This window comes from Rhipicephalus sanguineus, chromosome 8, assembly GCF_013339695.2.
Source record: "Rhipicephalus sanguineus isolate Rsan-2018 chromosome 8, BIME_Rsan_1.4, whole genome shotgun sequence".
In the NCBI taxonomy this organism is placed as follows: domain Eukaryota; kingdom Metazoa; phylum Arthropoda; class Arachnida; order Ixodida; family Ixodidae; genus Rhipicephalus; species Rhipicephalus sanguineus.
Genome location: NC_051183.1, coordinates 47637486 through 47653022, shown reverse-complemented (window position 1 = coordinate 47653022; position 15537 = coordinate 47637486). Strand labels below are relative to the sequence as shown.

The following is a 15537-nucleotide window of genomic DNA, read 5'->3' as shown; positions in this document are numbered from 1 at the left end:
GCACCATATGATGGAACGAAGTTGCAAACATTTGTTTTGTGGGCATTTGCTTTGTGGGCATGCACTTGTCCTCACTCTTTTTGGAACTTAATTCACTTATATGACGAAGACACACAGAAAAGGTGTCCCTCGCGCGCGCTAGTCAAAGATTTGGGTGGCTGTGCATGACATGACCTTCATGTTGTGACCTGTCATTTGTGTTCGTTGCACACCCATGATAGTATTGGTAATTACCTACCTAACAAAACCATCGCGAGAGCACGAAGTCCGTGTCATGTATATCATGACGTGCATGACATGCATGACATGATTTTAATGTTATGGCCTGTCATTTACGTTCATCTCACGCTCTTGTCATGACATTCCAATTTGCAATTATTGTTGTTTATGTTTTAACACATGGTGACCGCACGGGGTGCCTTAAAAAAAAAAGAAAATGCTGGAGTCCAGTCTGGCTCATGAACATACTTATTACGAAAATAAATGTTGGACGAAGACGAGTATGTGCGAGCCGGGCCGCTACCGAAAGGTAAGCGGGCCGCATGCGGTCCGTGGCTTGCGTGTTTGGGACCCCAGCTCTGAGGCAAACGTAATATGGGCGACTTTCTGCCACGCAACAATAATCGTCATGTGACTTCCTTGCTTTTCGGTTCTTGAAAGCTGTGCGCCCGCTACTTTCCCATTAAGAATGCTATGTCACGCTGATAAGCCGCACGCTGATCGTGACCGGGAAGTAAAGTATACAGCGCGCGCGCCAATAACGCTATGAAAGCACACGAGATTTATGTCGAGTATTGTTGTGTGGCAGAAAAGACTCTCCAAATACGCCTTATGGCGAGTTTTGTTGTGTGGCAGAAAGACACCCCGAATGCGCCTTTTTAAGTGCGCCAAAATGTAATTTCTTAGTTCGTTTTACCGCCTACAGGCGGCGCTACAATAATCATATGGCGATTTTGGCCGATGGCGCGGCTGGGTTTTGATACACGGAGCCTATGGGGAGTTTCGCGATTCGTATGATTGAACTCTGATCCCAATGCAGTGATTGAGTTGTCGACCAATTTCATACGCAGTTTCGTTCATTCAGATACCTGATACTTCAGCATCCACCTTCCCAATTCTTGCTGTCATGTGAATGGATAAGGTATAAATGCTGAATAAAGACATTAAAGTCACAAATTTGGTAATCTGTAATATACGTGAGAGTCCATAGACTTCCGCATATAGATAGATAGACGGCAGCCTTTCGTTCGCCGTAATATATTTTCCTTAATTTCGTACTTCCGTATGGCAAAAGCCTGACGACAGCCTGAGCTGCGTTCTACCGGATCTTATTTTTGCACCGAATTTACGTTCGACTTTCAGCGCGCCTCTTTCTCTGGAAGCAGAGGAACTAATTGCTCTCGAGGCAGGGCAATTAGTTCGCGGTTTAATTACCACTTTAAGAAAAAAAATACGAAGAGTGCTACGTTGTATCCCTCCTCTGCATGCTCCGGCAATTATCGGCTAATGTCTCTTAACGAGCGCGTTTGTCGTAATTTTCTTCGCGTAGGCGGGATTTCATTGCGCACGCTATGCGCGCCTGTACGTGTCTGCGCGACTGTCGGCTGGCACTTTGCCATAATTCAAGGCTACATACTGTCGCTTCTATTTTTTTGCCTGACGAAACCTTGACCCGATAGGGAGGCGGGTGAATGTATGTTTATACAGGGTGTTTCAGCTAACTTGCGCCAAGTACACTTTTTTTTTCAGTTTCGCGCATTCTAAAGAAAAGATGGAAAAAAAGTTAAACGTGGTAGCTATTGCAGTGGAGCAGTTAAGCTTTTCGTTAAACCGCGTGGGGTGACCCGAAAGCTATCATCATCACGGAACGGCGCGGCCTCTCTTCCTCCTCCTCTTCATCTCATGCTTCGCTCCCAGAACACGTGCGCCTATTTGGCCGGCGTGGGATGCAATAAGTAGGATGGGCTCGAGAACGAGCAGAGAGATAAGAGACAGAAAGAAGAGATAGAAATATAGTGAGAGAAATTGCGAGAATGAAAGGGAAGGGAGAAATAGAGAGAATACAGAGAGAGAGAGAAAAAAAGGATAGATATAGACACAAAAAGACAGAAATAAGAGAGAAAGCATGCATAGCCATGTATAGTATAGTATAGCAAAGGGTGGGAAAGGGAAGTGATATTGAGGAAGGAAAGGAGGTGAGAGAAGAAAGCATTGCATAGCCTTGTATAACATAGTATAGTAAGGGGTGGAAAATGGAAGTGAAAGTGACAAGGAGGGAAGGAGGGGGTGAGAGAAGTAAGCATTGCATAGCCTTGTATAGTATAGTATTGCAAGGGGTGGGAAATGGAAGTGATAGTGAAGAGAGAAAGGAGAAGGTGAGAGAAGAAGCATTGCATAGCCTTGTATAGTATAGTATTGCAAGGGGTGGGAAATGGAAGGGATTGTGAAGAGGGAAAGGAGAAGGTGAGAGAAGAAAGCATTGCATAGCCTTGTATAGTATAGTATTGCAAGGGGTAGGAAATGGAAGTGATAGTGAAGAGAGAAAGGAGAAGGTGAGAGAAGAAGCATTGCATAGCCTTGTATAGCATAGTATAGTAAGGGGTGGGAAATGGAAGTGATAGTGAAGAGGGAAAGGAGAAGGTGAGAGAAGAAAGCATTGCATAGCCTTGTATAGCATAGTATAGTAAGGGGTGGGAAATGGAAGTGATAGTGAAGAGGGAAAGGAGAAGGTGAGAGAAGAAAGCATTGCATAGCTTTGTATAGTATAGTATAGTAAGGGGTGGGAAATGGAAGTGATAGTGAAGAGGGAAAGGAGAAGGTGAGAGAAGAAAGCATTGCATAGCCTTGTATAGCATAGTATAGTAAGGGGTGGGAAATGGAAGTGATAGTGAAGAGGGAAAGGAGAAGGTGAGAGAAGAAAGCATTGCATAGCCTTGTATAGCATAGTATAGTAAGGGGTGGGAAATGGAAGTGATAGTGAAGAGGGAAAGGAGAAGGTGAGAGAAGAAAGCATTGCATAGCCTTGTATAGCATAGTATAGTAAGGGGTGGGAAATGGAAGTGATAGTGAAGAGGGAAAGGAGAAGGTGAGAGAAGAAAGCATTGCATAGCCTTGTATAGTATAGTATAGTAAGGGGTGGGAAATGGAAGTGATAGTGAAGAGGGAAAGGAGAAGGTGAGAGATAAAAGCATTGCATAGCCTTGTATAGTATAGTATTGCAAGGGGTGGGAAATGGAAGGGATTGTGAAGAGGGAAAGGAGGTGAGAGAAGAAAGCATTGCATAGCCTTGTATAGCATAGTATAGTAAGGGGTGGGAAATGGAAGTGATAGTGAAGAGAGAAAGGAGAAGGTGAGAGAAGAAGCATTGCATAGCCTTGTATAGCATAGTATAGTAAGGGTGGGAAATGGAAGTGATAGTGAAGAGGGAAAGGAGAAGGTGAGAGAAGAAAGCATTGCATAGCCTTGTATAGCATAGTATAGTAAGGGGGGGGAAATGGAAGTGATAGTGAAGAGGGAAAGGAGAAGGTGAGAGAAGAAAGCATTGCATAGCCTTGTATAGCATAGTATAGTAAGGGGTGGGAAATGGAAGTGATAGTGAAGAGGGAAAGGAGAAGGTGAGAGAAGAAAGCATTGCATAGCCTTGTATAGCATAGTATAGTAAGGGGTGGGAAATGGAAGTGATAGTGAAGAGGGAAAGGAGAAGGTGAGAGAAGAAAGCATTGCATAGCCTTGTATAGCATAGTATAGTAAGGGGTGGGAAATGGAAGTGATAGTGAAGAGGGAAGGAGAAGGTGAGAGAAGAAAGCATTGCATAGCCTTGTATAGCATAGTATAGTAAGGGGTGGGAAATGGAAGTGATAGTGAAGAGGGAAAGGAGAAGGTGAGAGAAGAAAGCATTGCATAGCTTTGTATAGTATAGTATAGTAAGGGGTGGGAAATGGAAGTGATAGTGAAGAGGGAAAGGAGAAGGTGAGAGAAGAAAGCATTGCATAGCCTTGTATAGCATAGTATAGTAAGGGGTGGGAAATGGAAGTGATAGTGAAGAGGGAAAGGAGAAGGTGAGAGAAGAAAGCATTGCATAGCCTTGTATAGCATAGTATAGCAAGGGGGGGGGAGGAAAATGAAGGTGACAAGGAGGGACGGAGGAGGGCAACGCACCAGCTCCGTTGCTTAAAGGCTTAATTCGCGCCACTACTACGTAGGTTCCCCAATTTTTTCTTAGCATAAATGAAATAATACAATAAATATTTCTATAAATACAATAAATACAATAAAATACAATAAAATATAAATACAATAAAATTTCTATAAATATTTTTCGTTGGTTACTATTTTAAAGGTTAAATAAGCAATATTCGTTGATTGCCCAGTTTATCGGATTGGAAGTTATCTTAGCATGAATGAAATATTCCGACGTTTCAGAAGTGCTACAACTTTTGCTTGGGAGATTTCTCGCTTGAGTTATTAAGAGGTTAGGTATGCAATATTTGTTAACTGCACAGCTTGGCGAATTGGAAAAAGTATCCTAACGTGCTGCGTACGACTCAGAACAATACTGCGTGAATTCGACACGTGTAGCGCATGTGTTTGTTTTTGTAATACTAGGTGCAAGTTAGCTGAAGCACCCTGTATATTGCCGTTGAAAATGTGTGTAAAAAATTGCACACAACTCTATCAATGAATTGAGACGAAATGACATTTTTGCATTTTTCTTTAATCTTTTTGAAGTGCTGGCTGCGACGTCGTATTTATAACAATAAAAATTTGAATTTTTATATACTTTGCTCTTTCATTGTTCCATTTATTTGGTTTGTTTCCTCCTCTTGCATTTCTTGCTGTTTATTTCGGTTTGAACCACGTTTGAGAATGTCGGTGAAAATTGTCGATGTAAACAGGTGTGGTTTGGCTTTTAGGAATCTTTGATGCTACGTTGACCACGCCAAGCCCATTTCATGCCAGTGAACGCTGGATGTTGGACTGTAATTGCTGCCTGGTTGAAGTTATTGAATTGAAGATTTCGTACTTAAATGTGCGCAGGAAACTATATCCAATGCAGCAAGGAGTTCTCATAGAACATATAATTGAAACTTTTCCATCGGTAAAAACTTGAGACTGAAGTGTTGGCTTTCTGATTGCAGATCTCAAGGAATTGGCCATTGACCTCTACCGCAAGGGTATTGAGGAACTGCAGAAGGGAATCGCCATCGACTTCTCGCAAGGAAAAGGTCTGCTTCCTTTAATTTTTTGTTCTCTTGGCTGTCCAACTCTCTTGAGGCATCTGAGTGTGGAAACTTGCAGCATTGGTTTGGGTGTTGTGGTTACACTGCAGAGCCCAATAAGTGGCAAAGTTGGCTTGTATCCGATTAACATTTTGTACTTACATTGCCACCTGTGAGCATTAGCCAACGACCAGTTTTTTTTTTTTTTCGGACGCGCCTGTTGCATTCCTCGTGGAGAAATGCGCAGTTTCCATAGGAAGCGCGCTTCTCTGCATCGCACATTCTCCAAAACAATGGTGGCACCTGTCATGGTTCAAATGCACCTCAATTTTAGGCATTTGGTCTATGTCACAAATAACCGAGTCTACATTTTCCACGTTCATAGTGAAAGCAAACCGCGCTTGTACAGGGTTGTACACTCATAGGGTGAACACGGCTCAGCGCGGCCGCGCTCCGCGGAGCGCCAGCGCATCGAAGCACAGTGGCGCCTGGACCCATGGGAGGTACTTCGCGTCGTCTGCTACTGCGCTGGAGCGCGCTGCGCTTGCTTGGCTGTAGTACAGCAGGAGCGGCGTGCTCTTGTGCGCCTGCGCCGCTGCGCCGGATGCGCTGACGCTCCGCAGAGCGCTGTTACGCAGAGTCCTGTTCATCTCAGCAGCGCACGATGCTGTACACGGCTGTTTGCAGAAATGACTGCGCCGCCACATTGTTGGACAAACTGCGTCGCGGGAAATCTAGCCTTACAGTTGCGAAAAGGGACCTACTGAATAGGCAAGTTTAGAGACTGAAACATTTCGGCGTGCTGTTCGTGCTTAGCTGCGACTGCGGGTTCGAAGCGGTGTTCGTCAATCACACCACCGCCGCCATAGTGGTTGTCACGCCGCATCGAACCGGTGCTCTCGCTCGCCTGTCCGCTGTCAGTCGTAATGGCTCCCCAAAGTAACCTTCACCGCTATACAGAAGTGTTACGCGGTCAAGCGTATCTGACGTATTGCGGTGGACTGTACCAAAAAGTAGTAAATGCCCAGTGTTATGTGTTCCTTAGTTATAGACGCCTGCATATCTCCTGTCACAGTACGAGCACCGAGACAGTCAGGAAGTGTGCGGGGAGGTCTTCAGAGCTATTTCAGATGCGACTAAGGCAGTTTGAACCCTTGAGGGCAGCAAGAGCACATGCACTGTTCTAGGCTGCGTCAATTAACAAAACATTACGGTCGAGAGGGAGGCACAAAAAGTAGACTTCAACTGTAGTTACTTTTCCTAAGCTAGATAGTGAGAAGGATGCTGGTCTCATTTCAGTTCACGCGGGTCTAGGCAGTTGCGCTACAAGACATTTATTTTGATATTGTAACTGCACAATAAGTCTTTTGAGATACATGTGTGTGTGTACAAACACTATCATATAATAACATTCTCAGCTGACAGTGCTGTTCAGTTCTTCTGGCGCGGTTTTTTCCCCATTGTTTATGTGTATGCTTTAACATGAAGCATTATATTCGTGTGGACAACCTTTTGGACAAACACAAGCAGTGGCCTCCGCGGGTGACAAATTAGGATAAACAAACTCTACTGCTAATGCAACCTTTTTTTTTTGATAAACGCAGGTCCTTCATGGGAGAGGGCGCACAGGCTTACAGACAAGATGAGGGTCAACCTTGAAATGGCCAAGGACAGGCTTGACTTCTTAGGTTGGTGAAGGACCTCTCGTTTTTTTGTCTTGGCTAATCATGTGACTGCTGCAGAACACCTAAATGTCAGAGTTTCTTGGTGTCCCACTTTATTCAGTGCGAAGGACGTTAACGTCATTGTAGAAGTTTCTTGTTTTGATAATCTGCAGTATCTCAAGTATGACTGAAGAGAGCAAGCTAATCATGTAGGTACCAGTTTCCATTAAGAAATTTGAGGTCATTTTAATGTCACCGTTGCAGGTGAGGTTTCTATTATCTACCTGCTGCGATGCTTCGTCAATTTCCCCCATGGAGCATAAAGCCAAGGACTCCTTTTATGGGCCTGGCAGGTGCATTTCACATGGGGCCATTGAATAATTTAATGATCTGTCATTTCATCAGTCATTTAATCATTTGTTGATATCAGTCATCCGCATTTGCTGAAGCCTGTATTGCGCTAGTATGTGACCATTCAAATTAAGATTTTATGTGCTTGCCTAAACTGGCCATATGATATCAATTGTGGCGTCTACGTTGGCACTCAGTGTCTCTTCGAGACACTGTGCGCTCTGTGCTTAGTTGCGTGCATTGCCTTGGAAGTTGCTATTTCGGGTCGCCTCTGCAGCGACGAATGCGAACTTGTGTGAGCACTGTAAATCCTTGCGCCTCTTCACTGCATGGCTTTTCCCATTTGATTTAGTCTGAAATGTGCCAGAACTTTTGCAGTGGTGTCGCACGTGTGCTTTTGTAGTTAGTTTGCTTGAATCATGAAAGTGCCAGATTGTGAGTACCCACAGCTGCTTTACCACACACTGCACAGAATTCGTTTAGATGGAATGCAAATTGCCAGAGCTGTGTTTTTTTTACCTGTTGTGCAACCCTTTAGCAGAATGGCCCTGCTTTACTTTTGTAGTGCCTTCACAAAGACATTATTAATTAGTTTATTTGGTACCTAGAGGACCTGCTGTAAATTGCCCAAATGACATCACACATTCAAAAGTAGGAGTTGGGGGGAAAAGTTGACTGTATACAGTTTGGATGAATAATGACTTTCGGATCTGTTGAGACATAGTACTTCACATTTAGTAAATCAACGTGTAGGTGACAGTGTATCAGAATCAAACTAGCTAGAAACAACATTAATTGGAACAGACAAGAAAGCCAAGGAATGGGGGTATGGGGGATGTCGGTCCCTGCCGGCAGCAAGTTATCTTTTCGTCCACTTCCCTTTCTTGATATTTACGTCAAAATTACTATGAGATAACATCCCCTATACTTTCTTTGGCTTTCTTGTCTGTTAGTTCCAAATAATGTTGTTTCTAGCAAAGAAAAACGAGCCCTTAAAATTCTCCTTCTTTCGTTCAAACATATAGGCTGAGGCTTTTAGGAACTGCTACGACAGCATAGAGACCAAGGTGCTACAACCAAGGATGTGGGTTCCATTCCCCGCCATGGCAGCCACATTTTTATGGGGGCAAGATGCAGGTACACATGCGTACTTAAATTAGGAGCTCTTTGAAAAACCACAGGTACTCAAAATTCATCTGGAGTCATCCACTACTACAGTAATCATAATTGTGTTATGACTTTGCTGCATAAAACCCCAGAATTTAATGTTTTTTTGAGGCTCTCAGGGCTTCGTTTTGTTTTGTAACTCTCATGCCCTACAAATAATTTTCCCCAGCTACATTTTAGCTCACTATAGACTACACTGGAGAACATTGAGGGTAAGAGTAAGTTTTCAGGATGCCTAACCCACATGTCACGTGTGCTTCAGTCAAGAGGCATGATGCTGTCTCTTGACTGAAGAGGATGCTGTCTTTAGACAAGAGGAGCTGCTCGAGAAAGGGCTTCTTCCACTTCACATTCGAGTAGGTGGCGATAGCGCCTGGTTATGGAAGTTCTCGCCCCACAACAGCCCCTGATTCTTATCTTCATTGATCCTTGTGTGAATTATCAATGAGAAGGATCCTCTTGAGCGGAGGGGTGGCGTGACTCAATGTGGAAGTTGAGGTTGAGTGCATAATGCTGGTTTAATTGCACTAAGTTAAATATATAAGGCTTTTGACAGGTTTACAACAGGTTTACACTCGCATTTTGGCGCCTTTAATTCTTCACACTCGCAGATAAGTTCCACACAGTCGCTCATAGTGGTCAAGAGTCCTGTACAACGTCGGAGGATGTCCGTACAGCTAGAAGAAAGAAAGGGGGGGGGGGGAGGGGCGGAGATCTATAGCCTAAATATTGTTGCCCTTGACTATACAGTCGAGTGCAAAAGTCTAGAGACCATCGTAGCTGCGGCGACACTGCACACTTGAACACGAGAGAGTGCGCAAGATGCCACTTTTTCAGTAGAAATGAAGTGCACTTCTATATCGATATCGTTACTCGGCGTTTCCACAACTGCAGAAACAGCACCTTGCGCTATCTCTTGTGTTCCGTTGTTGGTGCAGCCGGTAAGCAAATTAGGTAACGTTTTTCCACCGTCAGAAGAATAACTATTGAAATTATAATGCGGCAACTGGGTCTGCCGCGGCCAGTTCGACTATACTGTTATCATTTGGCGCTTCTGTGATGGGACACTTGGACGGGAATATATGCAGTGCTGTAGAGGAATTTATATGCGAGTCACAGCGATTTAATAAATACATCAATTACTAATGATTTTAGGTCACGTCCTCCTGCAATAATGACTTTTTGTTGCTTTTAAAGGTTACTCAACGTAAATAATTTAGTGGTCTAAAATGAGGATTCATTCAGACTAACGTTCCTTTCTAATTGACGTAGTAACAGCTTGTAGGACTTGAAAAAAAAAAAGACTATATGGTCCGCTCGTTTCTTAGCCGATCTCCCAGAGTGGGTAGGCGCCAATCATCCCAGGCGCATCGTCTTCTCCACCGCTGTCGTGGTCTCTAGACTTGTGCAGTCGCGATGTGCATCAGGCAGTTGCGTACACCTGTTAGTGCAGTGGCACACCGCTTGCATGCCCCCCCTTCCCCGTGTTGCTGCTGCATGTGTCTGGCATTTGCATGTGCTGCGCAGAGAGCATGGTGAAGATTGAGCACCTTGGCGATGACCTGCCCTGGCATGCGGGCGTGGCCCGGCCTCAGGCCAACCAGAAGCGCCGAGCATGGCAGAAGGCGGCGCCCGGCCATGACGCGACCACGAAGCTGGACGGCCCCTCGTGGCTGAAGATGGCCGAGAACGGCGGGGGTCCCAGTAGCCAGACGAATGACAGGCACCGGCGTTGCTTGTCGCCGCCGCTGTCGCCGAAGGCACCGTCTGGTGGTCAGTGCCTTTTGTGTGGCAATTGGCCCTGCTTTGTCTGATAATCCTGATGCGTTTTCTTGCCACAGCGGCGGTTTTTGTGTGTCGCCCTTCACTGAGAGTGACCCAAAGCAAGAGCCGAAATGCAGTTAGCTAAATCGCGTTTCATGCTGCACATGTGACTAAGGCTGTGCTGTGCCCATAGGTCGGGAAACTCATGAGTCGATTCACTCAGACTCACTCAGACTCGGACCAGGCCATGAGTCTAGAGTCCGGAAGAGTAATATTTTGACGAGTTTGAGTCCGAATGTGTCCGGTTGAGGAAAATTTTGGTGAGACTGTGTCCGAGTGAGCCCTCAGAGCAAAATATATTTTGCCGACGTATGGCTGTGCCAGCCGTAAAGTGTTAGATAATACAGTACACTCTAAGAAAAGAAATCGAGTATTTGGGGATTATTTCTGCCACACAACTATAGTCGTCATCTGGCTTGCTCGCATTTCCTTTCTTGAAAACCCGGCTGTCGCCACTTTCCTATCAAGAATACTATGTCACGGTGATGGGGCGCATGCCGTTCATGACCGGGAAGGGCCGGGACCGTGGTGATAGCGTAAAGAAAGTACGCGACGTAGATGACAATTATAGTTGCTAAGCAGAAATAGTCCAAAAATACTCGATTTTTCCTTAGAGTGTAGATTAGAATCTCTCTAAATGGAGCCTCAAGGGACCGGGAAAGTGTGTTCCAATGAACCGGAGTTCCCTTTGGCTGAGAATGATGTGAAGAGGTGTAGCGCTATCTGTCATACGCCCTCTTAACATTGTTAAATTTGTTAAGCTTAAAGAAATGTATGTGTCGGCTTGCTTTTCCCGCTATATGTGGCCTGGTACATGGCCAGGGTGGCCTAGGCTTTGCCACTTGCGGCTTCATGGGAACACCGGTGACATCCTAAAAAGTAAAAATGGGCTTCTTATTCTTATAATCAGTCGCCAAATAATGCGCAATTGTGGTGGGTGGAAATGGCTTTTTAGGTAGAAGTCAGGTGTCGCGAGAACGTACTTGAACCTCTTCAGAGTTTCCTTCTGCAGTTCCGTTTACGGAGAAATGCGAAATTTTTGGTTTCGATAAATGTAAGCTTTTTTTTTTCCATTACCCAAAGGCAAAGCCAGTGATTAAGAGACTGTTGTTCTGATTAATTCTTTTAAAGCAATTTCTGCTGACTGAAATTCTACTCTATGCTCCAGAGTTGGCGGAAAAAGATTAGCGCTAGAGACTTGCAGTTGTAGGCAGTGAAATTGAATATTCACGACGTCATTGCGACCTGCAGCTGTAGCATTGAAGTGTCATCGTTAAGGGTCTTTTATATTTGCTTGAAGAACCACTACATGAGCTAAAGCTTTGCTACCGCAAGAGATACGCCTCTAAATTAAGTTGCGCAGGAGCTTTCCCTATTATCTTATAGCGAAGTGGCAATTATGTAAACACCCTCGACGCCTTTCTGCCGTCGGCGCCGCTGTGGGGTTCCGTATAAAGTCCAAATTGATAACATCGACTCGCGTATGTACTTTGTGCGAGTGAAAGCGTGCGAGCGTAGCCGACGCTTGCACTCGCTCAGGTGGAGAGGATACGCGCCGGCTGTCTTTCGTCGCCCGAAAGGCTCTTGGGGGGTTGGGGGACGGCTTCATTGCTCCGGCAAGAACTCCGCACTTTGTTCGGTTGGGCGCAGTGGCGCACGCTTTATCTTGACATGGATCAGCAGACCTTTGTACGTCCGGTTCTCACTGTTCGGTTTGTGATGAAGCGATGGGCAGCGCGAAGGTCGCTTCGCTCTCTGCAGCGGCCGCTTTTCTTTACGCCGGCGTTTTCTTGAGTTACGCCAGGCTGGACGCGAAAGGAGTTGGCTGCTAGCCGCCCTTTGTATAACATTTCAATTTGTTGCTGTCGCATTTATTGCTTCGCCCTTGCGTGTTACTTTTCTTACTGTCCATTTAACAAGTAACTGTCATACAGCTTGCGCAAAGTGGAAGCAGGACAGTGCATGCCTTGGTTTCTCGGAGCAAATGGTGCTGTGTAGTACTTGGACTGCGGTTATGACTTCGTTTTGTTTTGTTTGGTTTTGTTGTTGTGGTACTTTGTCGCGTGCTGTCGTCACAAACTCTTCTTCTCTTTCATTCTCTTACACCCCCTTTCCCCTTCCCACGTGCAGGGTAGCAAACCGGAGACTGCTTCTGGTTAACCTCCCTGTCTTTCCTTTCTCCCTCTTCTCTCTCTCGGAGCAAAGTGTAGGCTTATTTCATAAGTAATTTTAAATATTTATGCAAGACCTGAATTTACTATCGTGAGCGCTATGACAGGGAACACACGAGCGGGTGGCGAATAACCTCAAACCCCCCATACAACCGACACTCGGATGGCGCTGTCAAAAATGAAGCGGAAAGGGTGGCGCTTTTCCGCGAACTGTTGTCACTCGTACCACGCGTAAATGTTTTACGATGCGCGAACTATATCACGCAGACACAAATAACAGCTTGGATAATGTAGCGCCTGTTGTAGCGCCCACACGCAGCAATGAGCAATACTGCTTTTAAAAGCATATTTTGCTGTATCTTGCATTTATGAGTTATGTATAGCAAACTGATGGAAAGGCGGTCTTTTGCGCGGAGCTATTGACAGCGCACTGCCGCGCTCTGCTTGGCATACCCGCCTTATACTCGCAAGCGGCCCGTGATACGCAATCAGCTGCAGTTTTGTAGCGTTAGCTACACTGGCCTAGCCGAGCCAGTTTCGCGTGTATCCTCAAGAGCCGTGCTGCGCATGCGCGAGGATCAGTGATGTCACGCGCCGAAGCCGGCACCTCCCTCGCACTCCGCCGCCGCCGCGCGCGACTAGTCGCCGCCGGTCTGCGCTTTCCAGAGGAGTGACGTCGTAGCCTTGGCAGACGTATTGGCGCCGGAGCGCGCGCAGCTATTCGCCTTCGCCGTGCAGTCGCCGTCTGACACTGCGCTGGAGCCGCTTGATAGCGCCTCTGACTGGCGTTTGCCAGCGTGGTATAGCCATGGAGAAGGAGAGCGTAAATGCTGCTCAACGGCGCAGAAGAGCGGAGAAGCCCGAAGTAGTTGCCTGGCAAAATAAATATACATGTGCCACTTAATACGTATACCGTGTGTGTGTAATTGGAGCAGCAGTAAGCATGATAATCAAGCTAATCGCAGACAATCAGGAAAGCTAAGAATAATTAGCTGAACCTTTAGTAACGCTACGTTATCCTGGCATAGCCGAGCTAAGCCACTGCCACATCTTTTTTATCCGCAATATCGAGGCCGGCGTGCCGACATTTAGCGGGACCGCGGCACCCTTTCCAGTTTGTTTCCGACAGCGCATAGTGCTCACGATGGTACCTCAGTAGGTATACTTGGTGCTTCAACTTTTCTTCTGCGGTCCCCTGCAGTTACGTTAAGAAACCAGGCGTCAACGACGTCGCGGCCCGGAGTGGCGACGCAGGCAGTCGCGCCGCGGGCCCAGACGCTGCCTCGCAACACGACGGTCGGGGGTGCCCGGACGACGGCCAAGTCCCCGTCGCGGCCTTCCCGGCCTGCTGCCAACGATGCAGGGTCAACGCCGACGCCAACGGCAGCGAGGCGGCGGCTAAACCAGCAACAGCCGAACGCACAGCAGCCCAGGGTGCGAGAGCATTAACGATAATCTACAGATATAGGTGTTTCATGAGAGCTGGAATTTTCTGTCGCTCTTCAGCCAAAGCTGAGGAGCCACAGAAAGTGTCAGCAGTGTGATTTGCGTAGGCGTGCACACAGGGGGGGGGGTGCAGGAGGGGCGGCCGCCCCCCCCCATAATCACCTAAGAGGGGGGGCGCGAAATCTGCCCCGTACATTGAGCCTTCTAGTCACCTAAGAGGGGCGGGGGCGCAAAATCTGCCCCATACATTGACCTAGTAGGGTGGGTGGGGCGCTGTGATGAACCTTTGCCCCCCCCCCCCCTGATGGGGAACCCTGCGCACGCCTATGGTGATTTGGATGGGTGTGTAGGTTTAGACTGGTATATGCATGAGCGGACTGTCCCTCTGTAGGGTTGATGGAAAGAATAATAATAGGTGTAACCTTAAGGGACAATAAGAGCGCAGGGTGGGTCGGGGAACAACGGGTATTAGGATATCTTAGTCGAAATCTACAAGAAGAAATGGGCATGGGCAGGGCGTGTAGTGCTAGGCAAGATAGCCGCTGTTCATGAAGAGTTGCTGACTCGATTCCAAGAGAAGGCAAGCGCGCGAGGGTTTGGCAGAATAGTTACGTGGGCAGATGAGATGAGAAGTTCGCGGGGATACCGTGGCCACAGCACGCGATCACTTGGAGAAACATAAGAGAGGCCTTTGCCCTTAAGTGCGCGCAGTCAGGCTGATGATGATGATGATGCTGATGATAGTAATTGTGTTGCCATTTATGCTGTCACGAATATACGTTTATAGCGAACTTTCGGATATGAAGTATCTACTTTTGTGTCCGATGCGACGTCGTTGTAATGAGGTTTGACCGAGTGGGCTTGCCCATCCATGATGTTTGTCGAAATACCGTTTAGTATGTACTTGAAGAAACGTTATTTCACCAGCTTGATCTTCATGGTTTTACTGAACTATATGTATTTTACACACGTGCGCAGTATTTTAGGCCTCTTTACAGCCACGTTGCATTTCCTCGTAGTCACTGATAACAGCATTGCTCATAGAATACGTCATGCAATGGCGCTTTTTGGCCGTAACTGGCCCTTGCGCCACTAAACGACATATCATCATTTTACCTGCGTACTTTATGTGAAGTTGAAGTGCAGCGTGCTAACAAAACTTTTGAACCAGGGTCGGCAGCAGCCATCTGCAGCAGCGCGACCCGGTTCCCGAGGAGGTTCCTTCCGCGGCGGCAGTGAAGGGAGGCGGGTGTCGACACTCAAGGGCGTCGACTCACGGCTCGCACACATGATCCTCGACGAGATCGTGGACGGCGGGCCCGAAGTGCTGTTCAGCGACATTGCTGGCCAGGAAGTGGCCAAGCAGGCGCTAAGCGAGATGGTGATACTGCCCACAGACAGGCCAGAGGTGAGTTGACGGCTTTTCTGCAATTTGGGCAGCACTGCTAGCTTTCTCGGGCGATCAGATTCAGATAGGCATGTGTGGATATTCGAGCGCTTCGAATATTCAAACGAATATTACAGTGTTAAACAAATGTTACAAGTCAAATACGCCTCGATGTCGAAGCTAAAATTTCCTAAATTTCGAAGTATTCAGAATGAAAGATAGACTGTATATAACATGTGGAAATGGATAGTTTAAGTGCTCGCAGTGAACTTGCTTGTTCAGAAGAAATGTGCATTGCTGCGAAGCCA

At 46.6% G+C, this 15537-nt stretch overlaps 2 protein-coding genes across 5 annotated transcripts in view; both read left to right on the top strand.

Moving 5' to 3' along the window:
- LOC119401829 (fructose-2,6-bisphosphatase TIGAR) overlaps positions 1-15537 on the top strand; it is a 430132-nt gene that overhangs the window by 148468 nt on the left and 266127 nt on the right. The window lies entirely within an intron of this gene.
- The window catches only part of LOC119401827 (spastin), a 104893-nt gene that overhangs the window by 61366 nt on the left and 27990 nt on the right, over positions 1-15537 (top strand). For all 4 annotated transcript variants that reach the window (XM_049418395.1, XM_049418394.1, XM_049418393.1 and 1 more), the window contains 5 exons: positions 5139-5225; positions 6824-6907; positions 9929-10174; positions 13598-13830; positions 15014-15250. In XM_049418395.1, the coding sequence (XP_049274352.1) occupies positions 5139-5225; positions 6824-6907; positions 9929-10174; positions 13598-13830; positions 15014-15250 (887 nt within the window). The remainder of the gene's footprint in view (positions 1-5138; positions 5226-6823; positions 6908-9928; positions 10175-13597; positions 13831-15013; positions 15251-15537) is intronic.